Genomic DNA, 24,371 nt, shown 5'->3' on the forward strand with positions numbered 1-24,371 from the left:
CCTCTCAGGCGCTCCCTTTTCCCCTCTCTGGCGCTCCCTCTTCCCCTCTCAGGCGCCCCTTTTCCCCTCTCTGGCGCTCCCTCTTCCCCTCTCAGGCGCTCCCCTCTTCCCCTCTCTGGCGCGCCCGCTTCCCCTCTCTGGTGCGCCCGCTTCCCTCTCTGGCGCGCCCGCTTCCCCTCTCTGGCGCTCCCTCTTCCCCTCTCTGGCGCTCCCTCTTCCCCTCTCAGGCGCTCCCTCTTCCCCTCTCTGGCGCTCCCTCTTCCCCTCTCAGGCGCTCCCTCTTCCCCTCTCTGGCGCGCCCGCTTCCCCTCTCTGGTGCGCCCGCTTCCCCTCTCTGGCGCGCCCGCTTCCCCTCTCTGGCGCTCCCTCTTCCCCTCTCTGGCGCGCCCGCTTCCCCTCTCTGGCGCGCCCGTTTCCGCTCCCGCTTCTCCTCCCTGGCGCTCCCTCTTCTCCTCAATGGCGCTCAACCTGTCATCAAGGCAAAGGGTGTCTACTTTGAAGAATCTCAAGTGTAAAATATATTTGGATTTGTTTAGCACTTTTTTGGTCACTACATGATTCCATATGTGTTCTCATATTTTTAATGTTGTCACTATTATTCTACAATGTAGAAAATAGCAAAAGAAAACCCTTGAATGAGTAGGTGGGTCCAAACTTTTGACTGGTAATGTATGTCTTTGTATAGAGCACTCCCTCTCCTGATACCCCCTCACCCCCAAAGGCAAATCCCCTCTGCAACTTCTCCTATGTCTGTCCATGTTGCATGACAGGGTGATGAACATGACACACAGGAAGTCGGACGTGAAGGTCAGATATGAGGGGTTATAAGGGGGCGGTGCCCCACGTTAGCCCAGAAAATGGGAACCAATCCTGAGTTAGCGAGAGTCAGACAAAATACGCACCACTGAAGGCACTTCTTAAACAACAGTGCTTCTGTTCTATGGAATTCAAAGTTCAGAGCGATTAAACCAGGGCCTTTCACGCAGAAGAAAGAATTGACATTCTGTGTTTCTCTTTCTTTTCTTCCCCGTCACACAATATGCAGCTTGGACTATCTGCAAAGGGACGGCTGGGGGCTGATGCGGGAATGGGGAGCCAATGGCCTCCCAACACCAGAAAATAGCTTGCTTTTAAGGACAGTGAAGACAGCAAGAGATAATAAAAAATAATAAAAAAATAAAAAACACAACAAAAGTAACCAACCCCATAATCTACCAAAAAACCTGGAGAGCATAAATTTCAGTCTTAGACAGCCTTAGAGCAGGAGAGGGCTCAGTATAGTACAGTACAGTAGGACCCAAAGCTGCCTTGCTGCACAGTCCACTATGGCGGTTGCTTAATTGATTGGTCAGTTGCTAGGTCAGTTCAGTTGGTTTGTGTGTGTGTGGGGTGTGTATTAAAGTTGGAGATTTGAGGACCCCCCCAAGGTTGTAGAGACATAGAGAGCATGGCAGACCAGCTGAGTAGGGTGGATAGGGGAAGTTGATCTTTGACCGGGCCCTCTGTGGCCCTAGTCATCTTCCCCTCCCCCGTACATATCGGCCAGCTTCTTAAAGCGGGGGCCCCAGTCGTTGAGGTAGTCATAGTCTTGGTCCCCTGTGCTGGAGGAGTTGAGGGAGCTGACGGATCCGGCCGTGGAGCCACTGCCCTCGTAGTCAAACACCAGGAGGGAGTCATATGGAGGGGCCGTGGGGTCGTTGTCTGCCGCCCGCAAGCCCTGGAGGGAGATAGAGAGAGGAGAGAGTTAATAGTAAACAGGCTGACCTGTAGGGAGGGAGGGGGGTTAAAGTGGAACTGACAGCATTTTAGCAATCTTAAAATCTGTTCATATACACCCCTAGGAAGAATATGACACTTTTTAAAAAACATTTTCTGACAAGCGAGCACTTAGGTATGGTCATTTTCAGATTTTCATAAATTATTAGAATGTTTGGGAAGTACATATACTAAGACATTTGTGAAAATTCTATAGCAATATAGAGTGGGAGAGCAGCCGTGCGTTTGGACAATTAATAGGCACTGCAGTAAATAAAACAGAAAAAACCTGTCTCGTCCAACACAGGAGTCTACCAGTGTGCTATAGCCAATCAGAGCGACAATAGGTCTTTATGTAAACAAGTCAGTTGCCATATGGGCCTGCCATCATTCACTTTGATCAGGACTGTGTGTTTACAGACAGTTGCAACAGTGCGATTTTAAATCGTTAGAACGCATTTGCCAAAAGCTACAAAAATACACCTGAATGGATTTCTGCAAATATGTAAATCCCACGGAGTCCTCTTACATTTGGGAACTTTACAGTGCTATTGATCAAACTACCATGAAAGGGTAGGCTTTCTCTCCCTCAGCTATGCACAACAACAACAACAAGGTCAACAACTAATGCTAGCCAGAGCAAGATGAGCTAAAATATAACCAAGGAACATTAGATAAACCCTCTCAAACTTTTACAGCTAGTTGGCCATCAAAATTGCATTGATAAACGATGGGGAATTGTAGCCTACTCGTCCTTCTGCAGCCTGCCTGCCAATGCTTGTCCCAACCAAGCACCCAAGCTAGCTTGCTAGCTAGCTACTTCCATGCACAAATGAGAGAACACCTCACTCTGACCATTTTACTTGCCGTAGCAGAGCTGGTTAGGCTGTTTACATGTTAATAGAGCACAGGCTGAGGAAGCATCACAGCAAAGGCCAACAGGATTAGCAAGGTTAGTGTATAGTACTACAGAGAGACAGAGGGTAGGCTTTCAGTAAGATAACATACACAGGCTAAGGAAACACCATAGAGGAGATGGGAAATGTTGGCATACAGGCAATATATTGGGAGTGACAGAGTGATGTCATTGGCAGGGATGTAGAATCCCCAAGGAGGAGGATACAGTGGGCAGCCGAGCCACCATGTGTTTGTGTTTTGCCAGACTGCTGGAGCGAGATTAGTGTGTGTGTGTGTGTGTGTGTGTATATATGTGTGTGTAGGCAGAATGGATCAAAGCTGAACAGCTGCCAATACTTCTCAAGTGTGAACATGTCGTCACGGCGCCTGTCAGTCAAAGCCTTCTTGCACGAGTGTGTTTAAATTGGGGTTACGTACACACGCATGTGTGCGTACATGTATGTGAGTGTGTGTTTGAGTGTGTGAACAGCTGTCAGGTTATCTCCATCTCCACTGTTGCCAGAGCTCAGAGGATTGAAGCCTGTAAACAAACAGCACACAGAAAATGCCTACATTTATGCAATATCATCCTCAGATCTCACACATTTACCTGAAACAAAAGGTGCCTCAAATGTTTCTTAGAAATAAGGAGGTACAACAGTAAATGCACCTCCACATCTTCAGATGTCTTCATTTATTTCAATGTCTTTTGTAGTTGTGTATTGTAGGTTAGTTATTGTGCCTTGTATGTGGAATTGTGTTTGTGTCAGATCACAAATAGAAAAGTGCTGACGGACTAAACCTTATCTTGATAAAGAAATAAACAAAACAATACTATGACCCCTGGTTGCCCCCCTCACCTCGTTGATGAAGTCTCCAATATCCCCAGGGTGGGGGACGGCAGGTCGGATGGGATACTGGGACTCAGGGATGATGGGGCGCTCGTCCACCCTCCGTACCCCCAGGGGCTTACTGATGATGTGCTCCAGAGAGTCAGGCTGCTGCAGCTGGCTTAGGTCATAGTCCTGCACAGAGACACACACAGACAGATGATACAGTCAACCTCAAGACATAACTAACTTGCACTCTGTGTTTGTGGGTGTATGTGCAACATATATGCGTATTCAGATCACTCAACTTTTTACGCATTTTGCTACGTTACAGCCTTATTCTAAAATGTGTTAAATTAAGCAAAATCCTCAGTAATTTACACACAAAACCCCATAATGACGAAGCAAAAACAAGATTTGAGAAATGTTTTCACATGTATAAAAATACAAAATAAAATACAACTTATTTACATAAGTATTCAGACCCTTTGCTGTGGGACTCGAAATTGAGCTCAGGTGCATCCTGTTATCATTGATCATACTTGAGATGTTTCTACAACTTGATTAGAGTCCACCTGTGGTAAATTCAATTGATTGAACATGATTTGGAAAGGCACACACCTGTCTATATAAAGGTCACACAGTTTACAGTGCATGTTAGAGCAAAAACCAAGCCATGAGGTCAAAGAAATTGTCCGTAGTGCTCCGAAACAGGATTGTGCCGAGGCTCAGATCTGGGGAAGGGTACCAAGACATTTCTGAAGCATTGAAGGTCCCCAAGAACACAGTGGCCTCCATCATTCCTAAATGGAAGAAATTTGGAACCACCAAGACTCTTCCTAGTGCTGGCCGCTTGGCCAAACTGAGCAATTGGGGGAGAAGGGCCTTGGTCAGGGAAGTGACCAAAAACCTGATGGTCACTGACAGAGCTCTAGAGTTTCTCTGTGAAGATGGGAGAATCTTTCAGAAGGACAGCCATCTTTGCAGCCCTCCACCAATCAGGCCTTTATGGTAGAGTGGCCAGACAGAAGCCACTACTAAAGGGCACATGACAGCCTGCTTGGAGTTTGCCAAAACAGCCAAGACAATGCTGGACTGGCTTCGGGACAAGTCTCTGAACGTCCTTGAGTGGCCCAGCCAGAGCCTGGACTTGAACCCGATCTAACATCTCGGGAGAGACCTGAAAATAGCTGTGCTGCAACACTCCCCATCCAACCTGACAGAGCTTAAGAGGATCTGCAGAGAAGAAATGGGAGAAACTCCCCAAATAAAGGTGTGCCAAGCTTGTAGCATCATACCCAAGAAGACTTGAGGCTATAATTGCTGCCAAAGGTGCTTCAACAAAGTACTGAGTAAAGGGTCTGAATACTTACAGTACGTAAATGTTCATTTTATTTTTCATTTGCTAAAATGAATAAAAACCTGCTTTGCTTTGTCATTATGAGGTATTGTGTGTATATTGATGATAAAAACCAAACAATTTAAGCAATTTTTGAAAAAGGCTGTAACCTAATAAAATGTGGAAAAGGTGAAGGGGTCTGAATACTTTCCGAACGCACTGTATACTGTAAACATACATGTATATGTTTACAAGTCTGTATCCGTGTGTGTGTCTCTCAGTGTGTGTGTGTGTCTCTGAGTGTGTGTATGCATGTGTACCTGGTCCTCCTCTCCCCCTCCTTCCTCGTCGTATTTCAGAATGTTATCTCTGACATCGTCCTCTGGGTCGATCAGCAGCTGTTTGGTCTGCCTCTCCTTCTCTCTACGCTTCATCCACACCACAAACACTAGCACCATACCTGGAACACACACACGACACCTCTAACAACACAATAATACTGCAAAACACACAATGAACACACATTAAAGAATACCTTTCAACTGCAAAACACTCAGCCAATAAACCTTTATTAACACACTTCTACTACAAAAGACTTAAACCACATGATTGGCCTACGGCAAAATACACAGCCAACACATCTTTAACAACACACTTATAGGCCGACTGCAAAACACTCAACCACACAAAAAGCTCCACATATTTGTAGAGTATAGGACTGTACCACTATACACGAGCGAAACCCACAATGTAAATGTGATCCATGAGCACACACCACAAAACAAACCACCAGCAGCACCTTAGCAAGACAACTCCACATTAAAACCACTGTCTGACAGAACCCAATAATAAAACCTATGGGGTCACACACTCAGAGAGAACACATTCTGGTGGCCAGCTAGGCATTCATCTAAAATACAACCTGTATGCTATTGTGTTTACTGCATGGTAAATGTTTGATTTCAAGGCCCAAACGAGAGAACAGCAAATCATTACCCTCTTCAGCATCTGGTAAGAAAGGTGGTTTAATATACCATGTGATGATAAGGAGGGATCTGATGTATTGTGTGTAGGGAAGAGGTAGTGGTAGCTACAGGTAGAGATCTTCATAGGTACAAAAAGTTGGACCCATTCTGAAATGAACCTGGGGCTTTCCCAACCGGACCAATATGCAAAATCTTTAAAAATCTATATTTTTATTCAACTAGGCAAGTCAGTTAAGAACAAATTCTTATTTACAATGAGGGCCTACCCCGGCCAAACCCGGATGACACTGGGCCAATTGTGTGCCGCCCTATGGGACTCCCAATCACAGCCGGATGTGACGCAGCCTGGATTCAAATCAGAGACTTGCACTGAGATATAGTGCCTTAGACCGCTGTGCCATCGGGAGACCTGTTCCCGAACTGACTGGAGGTTAACTAGACCCGTTCCATATAAACCTGGTCTGATCTGAGGGAAGCAGCAGAAAAGTCATTATTTAAGCTACTTTATTATCTGGAAGTGATCAAGTGCGAGAGGAGGGAGAAAGAGGTGCAGCTCTAGCAGGCGGGGGAGGGGCTGTACTGTGAGTGAGTGACACAGGGAGCAGGAAGGAGGGAGGGAGGGAGGGAGGGAGAGACAACTCAAACTATAGTAGACTAATAGCTGCCATAGCTAGGTTATTTATCATAAAATATGATTACATAGCATCTCCCGGTTTGATGCAGTCAAGACAGGTACTATTTAAGCTAGCTAACGTTAGCTAGCTAGGCTAATTGAGGCTGCAGTGCATTCGCTATTTCATCCTACAGTTACAAATGCAACTCCATTTAGAGTATTAATTAGCAACCTACAGCACTTGGTTGTTGTAGCCTATCCTTCTCCTTTTAATTCTGTCATTTTAATTCCATCTTCCATTGATTAAATATCTCCTAATTTTGCCACACACGGAGGCTCTATGACTGTAGCCTAGTACCGCTTTGATGTCTTACGATTGGCCAACAACAAGCTACCCGCGTCACGCTCCACACTCGTGAAAAGCAAGAGCAGCAGCATAAATTACTGCAGCAGTAACATTCTGATCTGTAAGGGGCCTTCCGGACAAGTCACTTAAAATTACATTTACCCAAGACCCCTGACAATCATATCAGATTCGACCCAGACCCGTGACATTCTTTACATTTCTGGATCCGGACCCACTCGGGTCAGTCTCGGCTATTCGGGTACAGGTGGATATGTGAAGACCTCTAGCTACAGGGGGAAGGGGAGAGGAAGGAAGATATGTCTGTTTTAGGGTTGTGAAATTAAAAATATTTTTTTAGAAAGTTAATCAAATTAAATGTTATTGCTCGCATACACTATATAGCCAATGTTATTGCAGGTGTAGCGAAATGCTTGTGTTCCTAGCTCCAACTGTACAGTAATATCTAACAATTCACAACAATACACACAAATCTAAAAAGTAAAAATCCTCAGATTTGCTGTGATTTAAGATGAAATTTAAGATTTTTCATACAAAAAACATTACAGGAATATTGACGTCTTGATTTTGTCTAAAGTAACAAAATTAGGTACAGTTGAAGTCAGAGGTTTACATACACTTAGGTTGGAATAAATTAAACTCGTTTTTCAACCACTCCACAAATTTCTTGTTAACAAATTATAGTTTTGGCAAGTCGGTTAGGACATCTACTTTGTGCATGACAAGTAATTTTTTCAACAAGGAAGAAGCCACTGCTATAAAACTGCCATAAAAAAGCCAGACTATGGTTTGTGTGCGAGCAAGGAGGCCTACAAACCTGACTCAGTTACATCAGCTCTGTCAGGAGGAATGGGCCAAATTTCACCCAACTTATTGTGGGAAGCTTGTGGTAGGCTACCCGAAACATTTGACCCAAGTTAAACCATTTAAAGGAAATGCTACCAAATACTAATTGAGTGTATGTAAACTTCTAACCCACTGGGAATGTGATGAAATAAATAAAAGCTGAAATAAATAATTCTCTACTATTATTCTAACATTTCACATTCTTAAAATAAAGTGGTGAGCTTAACTGACCTAAGACAGGGAATTTTTACTAGGATTAAATGTCAGGAATTGTGAAAAACTGAGTTTAAATGTATTTGGCTAAGGTGTATGGAAACTTCCGACTTCAACTGTACTTTGAGAAAGCACACTTTCTTTAACCTGAATGTCAACTTGTTTTATATTGCATTGTTGTTTTTAGCTGTATAGATGATGTATTTAGGATGTTTTCAGTGTATTTTCAACACTTTCAGTCAATGTGATCAATTACAATTGAAAAAAAATTCTACACTCAAATTAAAACTGAACTTGAGTAAACTAATTAACTCTGACAGATGATGTCCAGTCAGTATACTCACTGAGCAGTATGATGATACAGATGAGTATGGCTATGATGGCTCCAGTCCCCAGTCCAGCAGCAGCCACAGCCCCGACCAGGGTGCAGTCTCCGTTCTCATCACACGGACACACCTTGACCTTTATAATGGACCTGTTGGAGAGAGGAGGGTTCCCCGAGTCGCTCACAATCACAGGCACCTCATACACCCCAGGCTTCAGATACTGGATCCGCAAACTCAACCGGGCATAGTCACCTGGGAAGGGGAGGGGAGAGACATACTGTTAATACCCAATATCAGAACACTCAAACACTTTTTTAGGCACTGCCTCTAACCCTTCTAAGGCACTGCCTCTAACCCTTCTAAGGCACTGCCTCGAACCCTTCTAAGGCACTGCCTCTTCTACCCCCCAATCTACATCTGGTGGTCCCCTCACCGTTGAGACGTGACACAGTCCAGTTGCGTCGTATGCTGGCGGGGAAGTTGGGCAGCTCGAATACAAAGGGTCCTACGTTGGGGTCCGTGTCTGAGTCTGCAGCCGTGATGTTGATGCCGGCGTTGCGGTTGATGCGCTCACAGATCTGAGACTCGCGGGGCAGCAGAGATGGAGCGTTGTCATTCACATCTATCAGATAGATCTGGAGGGTTCCTGTACCACTGGCCATGGGAGAGCCTGGGAGGAGGACAGGAGAGGGGGAGAGTGGAGGAGAAGAAGAGGAGGGAAGAGAGAGAGAGTGGAAGAAGAGGCAGGAGAGAGGAAGAGGAGAGGGGGAGATGAGGTAAGGGAAGAGGCTATTGTTACTGTTAAGCAAACATTTACGGCCATGCATGTCTCACACACAAACACACTTGGCCACACAGCCGCACACTGATCAGAACTCTCACTGCCCTTTCCAGTGAGAGTTCAGAGAGACAGTGTAGGAAGATAGACAGAACTAGAGAAAAGGAGAGTGGAAGTGGAGAGAGAGAGAGAGAGAGAGAGCTTCCTGGACAAAATGGTTCACTGTAATAGTGAAGGTGTAAACTTGGCAGTATATTTCACCTCTCAGCTTCCCTATCAAATCTAAGCAGACAAGCTAAGAAAATGAACAACAAACGATAATTACTTGAAGAATGCAAAAACCTAAGAAAGAGATTGAGAAACCTATCCAAACAAAAACAGAAAACCTGAGCCGAAACCTTCACTATGCTGAATCACTAAAACAATACAGAAATGCACAATGGAAATAGAAGGAACAGCACGTCAGAAATCTGCTCAATGTAATTGATTGAAGAATCCATCAAATCTAACCACTTCTGGGAAAATTTGAACACACCAAACAAACAACATGAAGAGTTACAGTATCTATCCAAAACAGAAATGTATGGATAAACCACTTCTCCAATCGTTTTGGCTCCATAATAAAGAACAAAACAGCAAAAACATATACATGATCAAATACAAATCTTAGAATCAACTATTAAAGGTCCTACAGCAACACCTAGATCTTCTGCACAGATTCTGTCACACCTGGGCGCTGACAGTAAATCTCAGTAAGACCAAAATAATGGTGTTCCAAAAAAGGTCCAGTTGCCAGGACCACAAATACAAATTCCATCTAGACACCATTGTCCTAGAGCACACAAAAAACTATATGTACCTTGGCCTAAACATCATAGCCACAGGTAACTTCCACAAAGATGTGAAAGAGCTGAGAGACAAGGCAAGAAGGGCCTTCTATGCCATCTAAAGGAACATAGAATTTTACATACCGATCTGGCAAAAATACTTGAATCAGTTATAGAACACATTGCCCTTTATGGTTGTGAGGTCTGGGGTCTGCTCACCAACCAATAATTCACAAAATGGGACAAACACCAAATTGAGACTCTGTTTACAAGGTAAAACACCAAATAATGCATGCAGAGCAGAATGAGGCCGATACCCACTAATAAACAAAATCCAGAAAAGAGCTGTTAAATTCTACAACTACCCAAAATGAAGCCATTCCCAAACCTTCCATAACAAAGCCATCAACCTACAGAGAGATGAACCTGGAGAAGAGTCCCCTAAGCAAGCTGGTCCTGGGGCTCTGTTCACAAACACAAACAGAGCCCCAGGACAGCAACAAAATTAGACCCAACCAAATCGTGAGAAAACAAAAAGATCATTACTTGACACATTGGAAAGAGTTAACAAGAAACAGAGCAAACTAGAATGCTATGTCCCGAAACAGAGAGTACACAGTGGCAAAATACCTGACCACTGTGACTGACCCAAAATGAAGGAAAGCTTTGACTATATACAGAATTAGTGAGCATAGCCTTGCTATTGAGAGGGGCTGCCGTAGGCAGACATGGCTTTCAAAAGAAGACAGGCTATGTGCACACTGCCACTTCCTAACCTCCTGCCAAATGTATGACCATATTAGAGACACATATTTCCCTCAGATTACACAGACCCACAAAGAATTTGAAAACAACTCCCATATCTACTGGGTGAAATACCACAGTGTGCCATCACAGCAGCAATATTTGGGACCTGTTGCGACATGAAAAGGGCAACCAGTGAAGAACAAACACCATTGTAAATACAACCCATATACACAACCCACATTTATGTTTAATTATTTTCCCTTTTGTACTATTTGCACAACTATTTTATCTATTTCACTTGCTTTGGAAATGTAAACATATGTTTCCCATGCCAATGACGCCCTTTGAATTGAAAGAGAGAGAGGAGAGAGAGAGAGAAGAGAGAGGAGAGAGAGAGAGAGAGCTGCTGACATTTGGCTGTTCAACCTCCCCTTATTTCATACAGCCAAATCCCTCTCATCACAACCCATCTCCCTACATACACAGCTCACACACTCGCCAAAGACAATAACGATTAATATAACACAATAAAACAGTCCGTGGATATTTTCTCTGAGGTGTGTGTGTGGTGTGTGTATGTGTAAATGTATACATACACAATATGAAGGCCATTTTTATTGATTGAGTGGATAGATGGAACATGGCCACAAAATTCAGGGAAAGACAGAAGAGAGAAAAGGGCTTCAGCAATCAGAGAGACGACAAGAAAGACAGAACGACAAAGTACAGCAAGAGGAAAGAGAACAAGTCAAAATGTGTAATACAGAGGAAGAGATAGAGTATACTCTATGTGTGTGTCAAAAATAAGGAAAGTTAGAGACTGTCTGTCTCAGACTAAATGAGAGAGACCTGTGTGCAGCAGTACTATCAGCTCAATGCTGTTTATTGAGAGTTTTTGTCAGGGGGGCGGTGACCCTTGCTGCCTCCAATTAGGAGTAATTTCCCTGCTACGCCCCGCTGGCTCAGCCAATGGTTAGTGGGGAAGTGTCCCAGAACCAAGCCCGGGATGGAGATAAGAGCTCTGTCATTTACCAAAGATTTATGTAAAGCTCACAGATCTGGCAATTAAACTTGGCAACGGTGCAAGACATTTGACAAAGATGGAGAAGGAGGGGGGAGTGAGATAAAGAGTACTACAGAGGAGCGGGAGAGAGAAAGAGAGAGGAGGGAGAGGGGTACCAGAGGAAGATAAACGTATTACTCTTCTGTTAAGGCTAACTGGGAGTAGGCCACGGAAACCCTTAAAGCAGAGAATAAAAGTAAAAATGTGGGTTATAAAATGGAATATTAAGGATATCCTGCAGTTATGATCATTTACATCAGTTACCAGTTCATAACCCTTGACCTTATCAGCAACAGCAGGAGGCTGGCTAACTGACAGTGAAGAAGTCAAACAGGAGGCATGACATTTAACATGTGGGGATTATCATCTCAATGTTGGCTCTTGTTCAGTACTAGTCTCCAATACTATGATGACCATATTCACCACCAGCAGAGGTGTGTAAACCGGGTAGCTACCATACAATACGTTCTCTGTAGTCTGCATGGTGACAAAAGGACCATACTGTATGTTCTCCTTTCATCAAGTCTGTGGATACTATGTCCCCAATTCCACTTCACTGCATACTATATCCATCTCTACTCCGGAGTCTGTATGTTCTCTATTGGAACAAAGCAGTGAGGGGAGGGTGGTAAGATACACATCACATTGCTTTTGTGTGCAAAGGCTAGCACATTTAGTTTCCCCTGTCTGGCGGTTCACGGTCCCCTGTCTGGCGGTTTACTGTCCCCTGTCTGGTGTTTTACTGTCCCCTGTCTGGCGGTTTACTGTCCCCTGTCTAGTGTTTTACGGTCCCCTGTCTGGCGGTTTACGGTCCCCTGTCTGACGGTTTACTGTCCCCTGTCTGGCGGTTTACGGTCCCCTGTCTGGGGGTTTACTGTCCCCTGTCTGGCGGTTTACTGTCCCCTGTCTGGCGGTTTAGTTCCCGTCTGGCGGTTTAGTTCCCGACTGGCGGTTTAGTACCCCTGTCTGGCGGTTTAGTTCCCCTGTCTGGTGGTTTAGTTCTCCTGTCTGGCGGTTTAGTTCCCCTGTCTGGCGGTTTACAGTCCCCTGTCTGGGGGTTTACTGTACCCTGTCTGGCGGTTTACTGTCCCCTGTCTGGCGGTTTAGTTCCCCTGTCTGGCGGTTTAGTTCCCCTGTCTGGCGGTTTAGTTCCCGTCTGGCGGTTTAGTTGCCCTGTCTGGTGGTTTAGTTCCCCTGTCTGGAGGTATAGTTCCCCTGTCTGGCGGTTTAGTTCCCCTGTCTGGAGGTTTAGTTCCCCTGTCTGGTGGTTTAGTTCCCCTGTCTGGTGGTTTAGTTCCCTGTCTGACGGTTTAGTTCCCCTGTCTGGCGGTTTAGTTCCCCTGTCTGGCGGTTTAGTTCCCTGTCTGGAGGTTTAGTTCCCCTGTCTGGTGGTTTAGTTCCCTGTCTGGAGGTTTAGATCCCCTGTCTGGTGGTTTAGTTCCCCTGTCTGGTGGTTTAGTTCCCCTGTCTGGTGGTTTAGTTCCCCTGTCTGGTGGTTTAGTTCCACTGTCTGGTGGTTTAGTTCCCTGTCCGGCGGTTTAGTTCCCCTGTCCGGCGGTTTAGTTCCCCTGTCCGGCGGTTTAGTTCCCCTGTCCGGCGGTTTAGTTCCCCTGTCTGGCGGTTTAGTTCCCCTGTCTGGCGGTTTAGTTCCCCTGTCTGGTGGTTTAGTTCCCCTGTCTGGTGGTTTAGTTCCCCTGTCTGGTGGTTTAGTTCCCCTGTCTGGCGGTTTAGTTCCCCTGTCTGGCGGTTTAGTTCCCCTGTCTGGAGGTTTAGTTCCCCTGTCTGGTGGTTTAGTTCCCCTGTCTGGTGGTTTAGTTCCCCTGTCTGGCGGTTTAGTTCCCCTGTCTGGCGGTTTAGTTCCCCTGTCTGGCGGTTTAGTTCCCCTGTCTGGTGGTTTAGTTCCCCTGTCTGGTGGTTTAGTTCCCCTGTCTGGTGGTTTAGTTCCCTGTCTGGTGGTTTAGTTCCCCTGTCTGGTGGTTTAGTTCCCCTGTCTGGAGGTTTACTTCCCGTCTGGCGGTTTAGTTCCCCTGTCTAGCGGTTAAGTTCCCCTGTCTGGTGGTTTAGTTCCCCTGTCTGGAGGTTTAGTTCCCCTGTCTGGTGGTTTAGTTCCCCTGTCTGGAGGTTTAGTTCCCCTGTCTGGTGGTTTAGTTCCCGTCTGGTGGTTTAGTTCCCCTGTCTGGTGGTTTAGTTCCCGTCTGGTGGTTTAGTTCCCCTGTCTGGATGTTTACTTCCCGTCTGGCGGTTTAGTTCCCCTGTCTGGCGGTTAAGTTCCCCTGTCTGGTGGTTTAGTTCCCCTGTCTGGAGGTTTAGTTCCCCTGTCTGGTGGTTTAGTTCCCCTGTCTGGAGGTTTAGTTCCCCTGTCTGGTGGTTTAGTTCCGTCTGGTGGTTTAGTTCCCCTGTCTGGTGGTTTAGTTCCCGTCTGGTGGTTTAGTTCCCCTGTCTGGATGTTTACTTCCCGTCTGGCGGTTTAGTTCCCCTGTCTGGCGGTTTAGTTCCCCTGTCTGGCGGTTTAGTTCCCCTGTCTGGCGGTTTAGTTCCCCTGTCTGGTGGTTTAGTTCCCCTGTCTGGAGGTTTAGTTCCCCTGTCTGGTGGTTTAGTTCCCCTGTCTGGAGGTTTAGTTCCACTGTCTGGTGGTTTAGTTCCCCTGTCTGGTGGTTTAGTTCCCCTGTCTGGTGGTTTAGTTCCCCTGTCTGGAGGTTTACTTCCCGTCTGGCGGTTTAGTTCCCCTGTCTGGCGGTTTAGTTCCCCTGTCTGGTGGTTTAGTTCCCCTGTCTGGCGGTTTAGTTCCCCTGTCCGGCGGTTTAGTTCCCCTGTCCGGCGGTTTAGTTCCCCTGTCTGGTGGTTTAGTTCCCTGTCTGGCGGTTTAGTTCCCCTGTCTGACGGTTTAGTTCCCCTGTCTGACGGTTTAGTTCCCCTGTCTGACGGTTTAGTTCCCCTGTCTGGCGGTTTAGTTCCCCTGTCTGGCGGTTTAGTTCCCCTGTCTGATGGTTTAGTTCCCCTGTCTGGCGGTTTAGTTCCCGTCTGGCAGTTTCGTTCCCTTGTCTGATGGTTTAGTTCCCCTGTCTGGCGGTTGAGTTCCCCTGTCTGGCGGTTTAGTTCCCCTGTCTGGCGGTTTACAGTCGCCTGTCTGGGGGTTTACTGTACCCTGTCTGGCGGTTTACTGTCCCCTGTCTGGCGGTTTAGTTCCCCTGTCTGGCGGTTTAGTTCCCCTGTCTGGCGGTTTAGTTCCCCTGTCTGACGGTTTAGTTCTCCTGTCTGGCGGTTTAGTTCCCCTGTCTGGCGGTTTAGTTCCCCTGTCTGGCGGTTTAGTTCCCCTGTCTGGCGGTTTAGTTCCCCTGTCTGACGGTTTAGTTCCCCTGTCTGGCGGTTTAGTTCCCGTCTCGCGGTTTAGTTCTCCTGTCCGGCGGTGTCACGCCCTGGTCTAAGTATTTTGTGTTTTTCTTCATTTATTTGGTCAGGCCAGGGTGTGGCATGGGTTTTTGTATGTGGTGTGTTTTGTATTGGGATTGTAGCTTAGTGGGGTGTTCTAGATAAGATTATGGCTGTCTGAAGTGGTTCTCAATCAGAGGCAGGTGTTTATCGGTGTCTCTGATTGTGAACCATATTTAGGCAGCCATATTCTTTGTGTTATGTACTTGAGTGAAGACCCAAAAGCGGTTTTAACAGAAAACAGAGTTCTTTAATGAAAAACAGGAATGGCATAAATCCTCTTCCAACGTAGTCAATGGAACAAAAAGAACGTTAGTATAATGCAGGATGCACCTGCCAGGCGGACTCCGACAGGATAGGACAAGGTGGAAGCAAACGGGACGACAGCTTGCTTCTGGCATCAAAAACACAAACAAGAATCAGACACTGAAAGTAGCAGGAACAGAGAGAGAAATAGAGACCTAATCAGAGGGGGAAGAGAGAACAGGTGGGAAGGAGTGAATGAGCTAGTTAGGGGAGATGTAGAACAGCTGAAGAATGAGAGACAGAGAAGGTAACCTAAAAAGACCAGCAGAGAGAGACAGAGTGAAGAGAAAGGACAGGAACAGACATAACAAGACATGACACTTTGAGTGTTTCATGGGTGATTGTCCTTATGTCCTTAGTGTCCTTTTGTCTGTCGTGTATTAGTTTGCACCAGTATTAGGCTGTTTCGGTTTTTGTTACGTTCATTGTTTTGTAGTGTTTGTATTTTGATTCGTGTTTCTTCAGTTTATTAAACATGGATCGCAATCTACACGCCACATTTTGGTCCGACTCTCCTTCACACATAGAAAGCCGTAACAGGCGGTTTAGTTCCCCTGTCTGGAGGTTTAGTTCCCCTGTCTGGTGGTTTAGTTCCCCTGTCTGGTGGTTTAGTTCCCCTGTCTGGTGGTTTAGTTCCCCTGTCTGGTGGTTTAGTTCCCCTGTCTGGAGGTTTAGTTCCCCTGTCTGGTGGTTTAGTTCCCCTGTCTGGTGGTTTAGTTCCCCTGTCTGGTGGTTTAGTTCCCCTGTCTGGTGGTTTAGTTCCCCTGTCTGGAGGTTTACTTCCCATCTGGCGGTTTAGTTCCCCTGTCTGGCGGTTTAGTTCCCCTGTCTGGTGGTTTAGTTCCCCTGTCTGGAGGTTTAGTTCCCCTGTCTGGTGGTTTAGTTCCCCTGTCTGGAGGTTTAGTTCCCCTGTCTGGTGGTTTAGTTCCCGTCTGGTGGTTTAGTTCCCCTGTCTGGTGGTTTAGTTCCCCTGTCTGGTGGTTTAGTTCCCCTGTCTGGAGGTTTACTTCCCATCTGGCGGTTTAGTTCCCCTGTCTGGCGGTTTAGTTCCCCTGTCTGGTGGTTTAGTTCCCCTGTCTGGTGGTTTAGTTCCCCTGTCTGGTGGTTTAGTTCCCCTGTCTGGTGGTTTAGTTCCCCTGTCTGGTGGTTTAGTTCCCCTGTCTGGAGGTTTAGTTCCCCTGTCTGGAGGTTTAGTTCCCCTGTCTGGAGGTTTAGTTCCCCTGTCTGGTGGTTTAGTTCCCTGTCTGGAGGTTTAGTTCCCCTGTCTGGTGGTTTAGTTCCCCTGTCTGGTGGTTTAGTTCCCTGTCTGGAGGTTTAGTTCCCCTGTCTGGTGGTTTAGTTCCCTGTCTGGAGGTTTAGTTCCCCTGTCTGGTGGTTTAGTTTCCCTGTCTGGTGGTTTAGTTCCCCTATCTGGCGGTTTACTTCCCGTCTGGCGGTTTAATTTCCCTGTCTGGCGGTTTAGTTCCCCTGTCCGGCGGTTTTGTTCCCCTGTCCAGCGGATTAGTTCCCCTGTCTGGCGGTTTAGTTCCCTTGTCCGGCGGTTTAGTTCCCCTGTCCGGCGGTTTAGTTCCCCTGTCTGGTGGTTTAGTGTTTAGTTCCCCTGTCTGGTGGTTTAGTTCTCCTGTCTGGTGGTTTACTTCCCCTGTCTGGTGGTTTAGTTCCCCTGTCTGGTGGTTTATTTCCCTGTCTGGTGGTTTAGTTCCTCTGTCTGGTGGTTTAGTTCTCCTGTCTGGCGGTTTAGTTCCCCTGTCTGGCGGTTTAGTTCTCCTGTCTGGCAGTTTAGTTCCCCTGTCTGGCGGTTTAGTTCTCCTGTCTGGAGGTTTAGTTCCCCTGTCTGGAGGTTTAGTTCCCCTGTCTGGAGGTTTAGTTCCCCTGTCTGGTGGTTTAGTTCCCCTGTCTGGTGGTTTAGTTCACCTGTCTGGAGGTTTAGTTCCCCTGTCTGGCGGTTTAGTTCCCCTGTCTGGAGGTTTAGTTCCCCTGTCTGGAGGTTTAGTTCTCCTGTCTGGAGGTTTAGTTCTCCTGTCTGGTGGTTTAGTTCTCCTGTCTGGTGGTTTAGTTCTCCTGTCTGGTGGTTTTGTTCTCCTGTCTGGCGGTTTAGTTCGTTAATCCCAGTCATGTATGGGGGACATGTGGAAGCAGCTTGCTGAGGCTGATAGGAGAATTATGGGGGGTTTAACCAGCTAAATAAATAATTATGTTTGTGTAAATTCCTCAAAAGGATTTGTAATAATGTTTTTTTCTTCATGTCGGCTAAACGATTTCAGGTGTGAAGAAAGGACTTCTAGCAAGCCTCCCTTATGTTCTTTAAAGAAGAAATAAACAAATCCATAGGCGGGTTAAAACAGATGTTTGTGTAGGTGACAGCCATGATAATATGTTAGCTCTCACTGACTGTGTTTCTCTCCTAAATACTGTACCCCCCCCGCTTTATCTTTCTGCCTCCTCTCATCCTCCCTTCTTCCCTCCACCCCCAGCGCTTCCATAATCCCTCTCACTTTATCACTGCAGACATTCCCCCTACACCCACACAGTCTGCAACACACACACACACACACACACACACACACACACACACACACACACACACACACACACACACACACACACACACACACACACACACACACACACACACACACACACACACACACACACACAAGCAGCCACAATTTCCCAATAATACCACCGGTGGCGCACCTAAAACTGTGATCTAAATAATGAGAAGTAAGAGACAGAAGTGAATACAGAAGCAGAGTGCAGAGACAACACGTCACAAGGAACTTTCATAGGGTCAGAGGGCTTTGAAAAAGTATGCAAGGAGAGAGACAGGGACAGAGAAGAAGAAATGGAAAAAGAGAAGGGAAAGGAAAGGAGAGAAAAAGAGAAAGTGCGAGCGGAGGCATGGAAATTAAGGGAGCGTGTCAGCCCTAATGGGTTTGCTGTCTAATCCCCCCCTGTGCTGCAGGAAACAACACAGGAAGACACGTCATGGTCTCTGAATTTGTCAATCACTGTTAACACGCACGCACGCACAAGCAATGTCAATCATGCTTCAAAGCCGTCCCAACTTTAGGTAAACACACCAATGCACTGCATGTCACTGATAAGGCACTTTGGGAGGGGGAAAGCACTCGGTTTGCTTCCGCATGAGAAAAAAAAAGTGTTTTTGTTTGCTGTGATTGAGTTTGTGCTCGGTTAAGCTTGAGCTTTGACTGGGTGGCAGAACAAACTGGATGTCCCACACTCAATGCCATGGGCAGAGGAGAAAGGAAGAAAGGAGGAAAAGAGAGGAGATGTGGAGCGAGAGAAGAAAGGACAACGGATCGATACAGCATGACTAGCTCTCGGTAACCAAGAGTTTCCTCTCTAACTCAGCTGTAGTCATGCCTCTGCTCAACCCCGTGGGACCACGTTTTTCTTCAGCATATCATCTCTTCTTTCTCTCTGTCATCTCTTTCTGACACACACACACAGTGGACACAGTCTCACCGTTATCGACTGCGAGGAAGGTGGCTTCGTAGATGTTGTTTTTGACGTAGATGGACTCTCTGTCCAGGGTTGCCGTGGTGACGATCTGACCGTTGGTGGTGTTGATGGACAGCCACTCAGCCGGGTCGGCCAGCTTAGAATACCTGGACAAACAGAGGGAGGAAACAAGTTGAAAGAAAGTACACATATTGTACTCACTCTTCATCTGCAAGGAGGAGGGTAGCATGTTAACCCTTTACACTTCGTGAAATTTGGCTTATATGGATTGGGCTAAATTGAAATGTTTCTTACAGAAGAAATATGAAAATGCATAATAATTGTAGCAATTGAAAGGAAACAGTTTGGAGATTATGGGAAGATTATTAGACTAAAAGGTGAGGACACAACAGTTCACCTGACAAGACTGAATCATTACACTGTTGATTTTATGTTATGGCCAGCCACTACAGGCTAATAGGGATTTCCCCCCTTTACTCTAATCAGACTGAAACTTTATCAGTTGAAAGTATACATAAATAAGATATTATTGTATTACAAATTGTATTTATTTTAACATTTAAATACACAAATTAGGCAAACCATGCTTTAAATGTGCGCTAATTTGCATATTATGAGAATCTGTTTTTCAACACGTTGCTTCAAGGCAGAAAGTTTTTTGTTTGTTTAATTGTGATAAGACACCCAATGGTCAGACTTTTACAGATCAGTTTATCAAAATATTGTCATTTCATGGAATTATTTAAAAAACACTATTCACATGTATGATGGATGCATATTTTGCTTATATTTACACATATAATGACATTTAAAATCAAAAAGTCTGACTATAAGACCTAAGAACCTGTGTGTGGAATAATGGGAATGTATGTCCTTTGAAGACTGAGAAAAATGAATTGGCGCACAGGGAACATGTCATTTTGAGAAAATGGCCGATAAAGGTTGGCTAATGCAATTGAAATGTACTTTCCATAAATATGACCATTTATGTCACGTTAATTAAACTCTTATTCATATATCACTTCTAAACTGACAAATAAACATCAAATATACCTTTTACAAATACATTATTGCTTAAACCAAATGTATTAAACATGCTAGAGCATATGCTTTGAATACTGGTCTGTTGGGCAAATATGTAGTTTTGGGCAAATTCTCATATCTCATATCACTTTGCTCAATCTGTCACATGTAAGGATTTTGTATGGCTGTTGAAATGTGCAGAACATTAATCAGCTATACCTGCTGTTATGTTTGTTCCTTATATAATGACAAACTGGGGCGTAGGTTTAACTACTTTCAATGAACATATACTTCAGCTAGAAAATTCCATGTTTAGCCATGCAAGGCATTCTTTAACCATCCGCCTCCCGCATAGCCTGCTGGGTAATGTAGTCTAAATGTTATTAACAGATAACAACACACCTGCCTCATATGTAAGGCCCACTGAGTTGTTGCTGGGGATGCTTTACCTTCTTGACTGTGTCATGAGAACTGAGCCTACGTTTGGCAGACTCCATTGAAGCAGCATCAGCTCTCACAACTCTCTAATTGCTCCAGTGTCACCAAAGTGCTTGTAAATGAACACTTTGTTCATCACATTTGTTATAGTAGTGGCTCCCTCATCGAACGTGGGTACTGCCATACTGGCTGCTCCGTCAATGTGCCTTTTGCCCACGAAGACAGTTTTGGGGCACCGCGACCATATTACAGAGTTCAGACATTCATTTGCATTCTGGGTTCCTCTGTGCTACATGCTTTTGAGGACGTTATCATTTGGCATCCTATGATATACAGGTACCATTTTATGTGCAACCTCTCTATTACAAAATGTATGGCCTCCAAGGTTTTTGTGACAGGGTGGATTTTCACAATGTTCTATGGCTCGCTGGTACCAGCACCAATGCACACACCTATCCCATAGTTGGAAGTGAATTCTCTCTTGTGCCAAGTGCCATCGAAGGATACATTAATGTCTATGATGGCATCCTCATCCTCCTTCAGCAACTGCTATGTCTGGTTCTATATCTGCTCTTCTAATTATCTTTGCAGCTCTCTCTGAACCTCTGCAACTAAAGTGGGTTGGAAAAAGTACTTATTATGTCTGTCGACATTACAGACATAACTGCAGGACTAAATATGAGCAAATCAGCATGTATTTACTTTACGTAAAGCTAATTTCTCACTAATCACATTAGGCTACAGCCCTATGACAATGTAGGCCTATGCGACAGGCTCATTGTATAGTTCTGTTTTCCTATCACTCTGTTTTATTAACTTTGAATACATTTGCTGGAACAAGGAAATCATATTTATACACAGCAAGTCACCCGTCAATAATGGACCACTCTCCCTTCTTTACCTGTCATTCTTTACCTGTCATTCTCCTCTCATGTCTCTGATATGAGCTGAGACGCAGGGAAGGAATCCCTAGGACTTTGCTTATTTTCTTTAGAGCTGCATAACCAAGTCCAAGTTCGAGGGCGAGAAGAACCATCCTCACATTTATATCAAATGCCACATCTCCCCTGGAGCACTCCTGCAGCCTAGAGGAAGTGTAAACACTCCTACTAAATGCATCACGATCACCTTCACAATCGGCACATTCTATCATGACAGAATCACTGGTTGGTGAAGTCTACGGTGATTTTCAGTCCAGTGTTTAGATAATTTGGGCAAATCAAATGATGTAAAAGTGTATTTGAGACATGTGAAATAAAAGCCACTATTGGCTGGCTGCTGTCTGGTTGATCGCTGCAAGTGGTCATATTCATCTCAACTAATTTGCGTCTCAAAGCGCTGCTGCGGGCTACTTCCTCTCTATCTGTACTGCCTCGATCGGCGGATCAGTCAAATTGTTTCTTTCATTCACTGCTTTCCCGCATTTATTAACTGAGATCACCTGTTTTTATTCACATGCTGTAGGTATAGTCTTCGAGATTTTCTCATTTTGTCTTTCTTTACGTTGATTCTTGGCGGGAGATATTTTCACACAAGCAAGTGCTTTGCGGCACGTGAGGCATTTTAACCAATCAGGTTGCCGGAAAGGGCCTTTAAATTCCAGTAACCAATCAGATGTCAGGAAATTATTAATCCTTCAGAACGAAGCGCTATGTCTGCAATGGATAGAGCCATGCATGGACGAGCTAACGATATGCTCCGGAAAACAAGCTTTTGAATGATACATGATTCAAAATGGAGAGTTTTAAAAATAGCGGTGGAAGTTCTACGTGAAACATACCATAAATGTCGTTCTTGATAGTAGGTGTATTTGAAGGAGTTGGGATAAAATGATACAAATAAAGTATTTATATACATTATTGCCAATTTATTTGTACATTTTATGAAAGTATGGAAGTTATAGTTGTAAAATATCCCAAAATCTGAAAATTGACAGATGGAAGCAAAATAACAATTTTTGTCTGTGGTGCCTGGCCTTAATTTAGCATGTACTGTACTTTTCGCCAGATTTATTTAAAATGAAAACTGAAAATACTCTGGATACATTCAGTGACATGATAAGAATATTCTTGGAAAATGTGGAGTAGGTACAACATAAGACAAAAAATGACAAGAGTTTGAGTGAGACTAACTGGTGTCTCCAAGTGGCCACACACCTCTCCAAAGTGTGCATAGTTCCTAAGTAATTTCTATGCACTTTTATGACTCAAAGAAGAGTATAATTATAAGATGCTTTATAAGTCTTCAATTAAAAACTTTCACAGTCTCACTGCAGAATTAGACATTTACCCACGTTCTCCAAACATCACATTTAAATGTTGCTCCAAACGTCAAATTTCAATGTTGCTCCAAACGTCATATTTCAATGTTGCTCCAAATGTTGTATTTCATTGTGTTTTGTGCCACTGCTGCTCTGTATCGTTCCATTTCTCCAAATGTCAAATTTCAAAGTTAATGGTTAAGTTTAGGCACTCATTCCAAGTGGTTAAGGTAAGGGTTAATGGGCTACAACTGGGATTGAACATGCAACCTTTTTATACAGAGTAGAGGTTGACCGAGGTGGCCGATGAATTAAGGCCGATTTCAAGTTTTTATAACAATCGGTAATCGGCATTTTTGGACGCCGATTATGTCTGATTAGATTGCATTTCACAAGGAAACTACATGGCAGGCTGACTCCCTGTTACGTGAGTGCAGCAAGGAGCCAAGTTAAGATGCTAGCTAGCATTAAACTTATCTTATAAAAAACAATCCATCTTCACATAATCACTAGTTAACTACACATGGTTGATGATATTACTAGGTTAACTAGCTTGTCCTGCGTTGCATAGAATCAATGCGGTACCTGTTAATTTATCATCGAATCACAGCCTACTTCGCTAAATGGGGGATAATTTAACAAAAGCACATTTGCGAAAAAAGCTCAATCGTTGCGCAATTGTACCTAACCATAAATATTTGTTTTAAAACTGCATATTTAGTTAAAAGAAATGCATGTTAGCAGGCAATAATAATTAGGGAAAGTGTGTCACTTCTCTTGCGTTCATTTTTTGGGTCTCTCCTAGCTGTGCTGTTGAGGAACTAGAGCAAACACACTTGTAGTTGTTTTGTTAGGAACGCAACCCTGCATCCCTGGAGATAAGGAGATGATTGTGGACTACAGGAAAAGGAGGACCAGATCCTCAAAAGGTTCTACAGTTGCAACAGCGAGAGCATCCCGACTGGTTCCATCACTGCCTGGTACGGCAACTGCTGTACTGTGTATGGCCCAGTACATTACTGGGGCTAAGCTGCCTGCCATCCAGGACCTCTACACCAGGCGGTGTCAGAGTGTAACGGATGTAAAACGGCTAGCTTAGTTAGCGGTGTGCGCTAAATAGCGTTTCAATCCTTGACGTCACTTGCTCTGAGACCTTGAAGTAGTAGTTCCCCTTGCTCTGCAAGGGCCGCGGCTTTTGTGGAGCGATGGGTAACGATGCTTCGTGGGTGTCAGTTGTTGATGTGTGCAGAGGGTCCCTGGTTCGCGCCCGGGTATGGGCGAGGGGACGGTCAAAAGTTATACTGTTACATTGCATTACCCATCGCTCCACAAAAGCTGCGGCCCTTTTAGCAATCTGTCCAAAATTGCTAATATATGCATATAATAATTATTATTGAATAGAAAACACTCTAAAGCTTCTAAAACCGTTTGAATTATGTCTGTATTTAAAGCAGAACTCACAGGGCAGCCAATCTCCCAAACTATTTCTCTCATCAGGAAAGTTGGGCCAACTTTGAAGTCATCGCCCCCACCCTTTCCCACCAGCTATGGATCTGGGATCAGTTTCTGTGTCTTCCGCGAGATGTCTTCTTCTAATAGAGTGTGTCATTGTGCAAATCCCGCGAGCTTTGACCTTTTGGCAGGCAAAATACTAGGTGTCGCGAGAAAATAGATGCGCATTCTGGCGCGAATCGTACACAGTCATTCCTTCGTTCCAGATTGTCTGAGAGGAGTTGCTTTTGTCCGGTTGAATCGCCAATTGTTTTGTACGTTAATAACATCCTAAAGCTTGATTCGGCACTTAGTTTGACCAGTTTAGTCGACATATAATATGTAATTTTGAAG

The 24,371-nt window shown here is 44.9% G+C and overlaps 1 protein-coding gene across 1 annotated transcript in view; it reads right to left on the bottom strand.

Annotated features, from left to right (window-relative positions):
• Positions 1-335: 335 nt before the first annotated feature.
• LOC135527997 (cadherin-4-like) overlaps positions 336-24,371 on the bottom strand; it is a 577,992-nt gene continuing 553,956 nt past the window's right edge. The window contains exons 12-17 of the mRNA XM_064956738.1: positions 18,809-18,951; positions 8,603-8,839; positions 8,188-8,421; positions 5,142-5,281; positions 3,513-3,677; positions 336-1,717 (exon numbers count right to left, since the gene is read on the bottom strand). Of these exons, the coding sequence (XP_064812810.1) occupies positions 1,511-1,717; positions 3,513-3,677; positions 5,142-5,281; positions 8,188-8,421; positions 8,603-8,839; positions 18,809-18,951 (1,126 nt within the window). The 3' untranslated portion in view covers positions 336-1,510. The remainder of the gene's footprint in view (positions 1,718-3,512; positions 3,678-5,141; positions 5,282-8,187; positions 8,422-8,602; positions 8,840-18,808; positions 18,952-24,371) is intronic.

This window comes from Oncorhynchus masou, chromosome 33, assembly GCF_036934945.1.
Source record: "Oncorhynchus masou masou isolate Uvic2021 chromosome 33, UVic_Omas_1.1, whole genome shotgun sequence".
In the NCBI taxonomy this organism is placed as follows: Eukaryota; Metazoa; Chordata; class Actinopteri; order Salmoniformes; family Salmonidae; genus Oncorhynchus; species Oncorhynchus masou.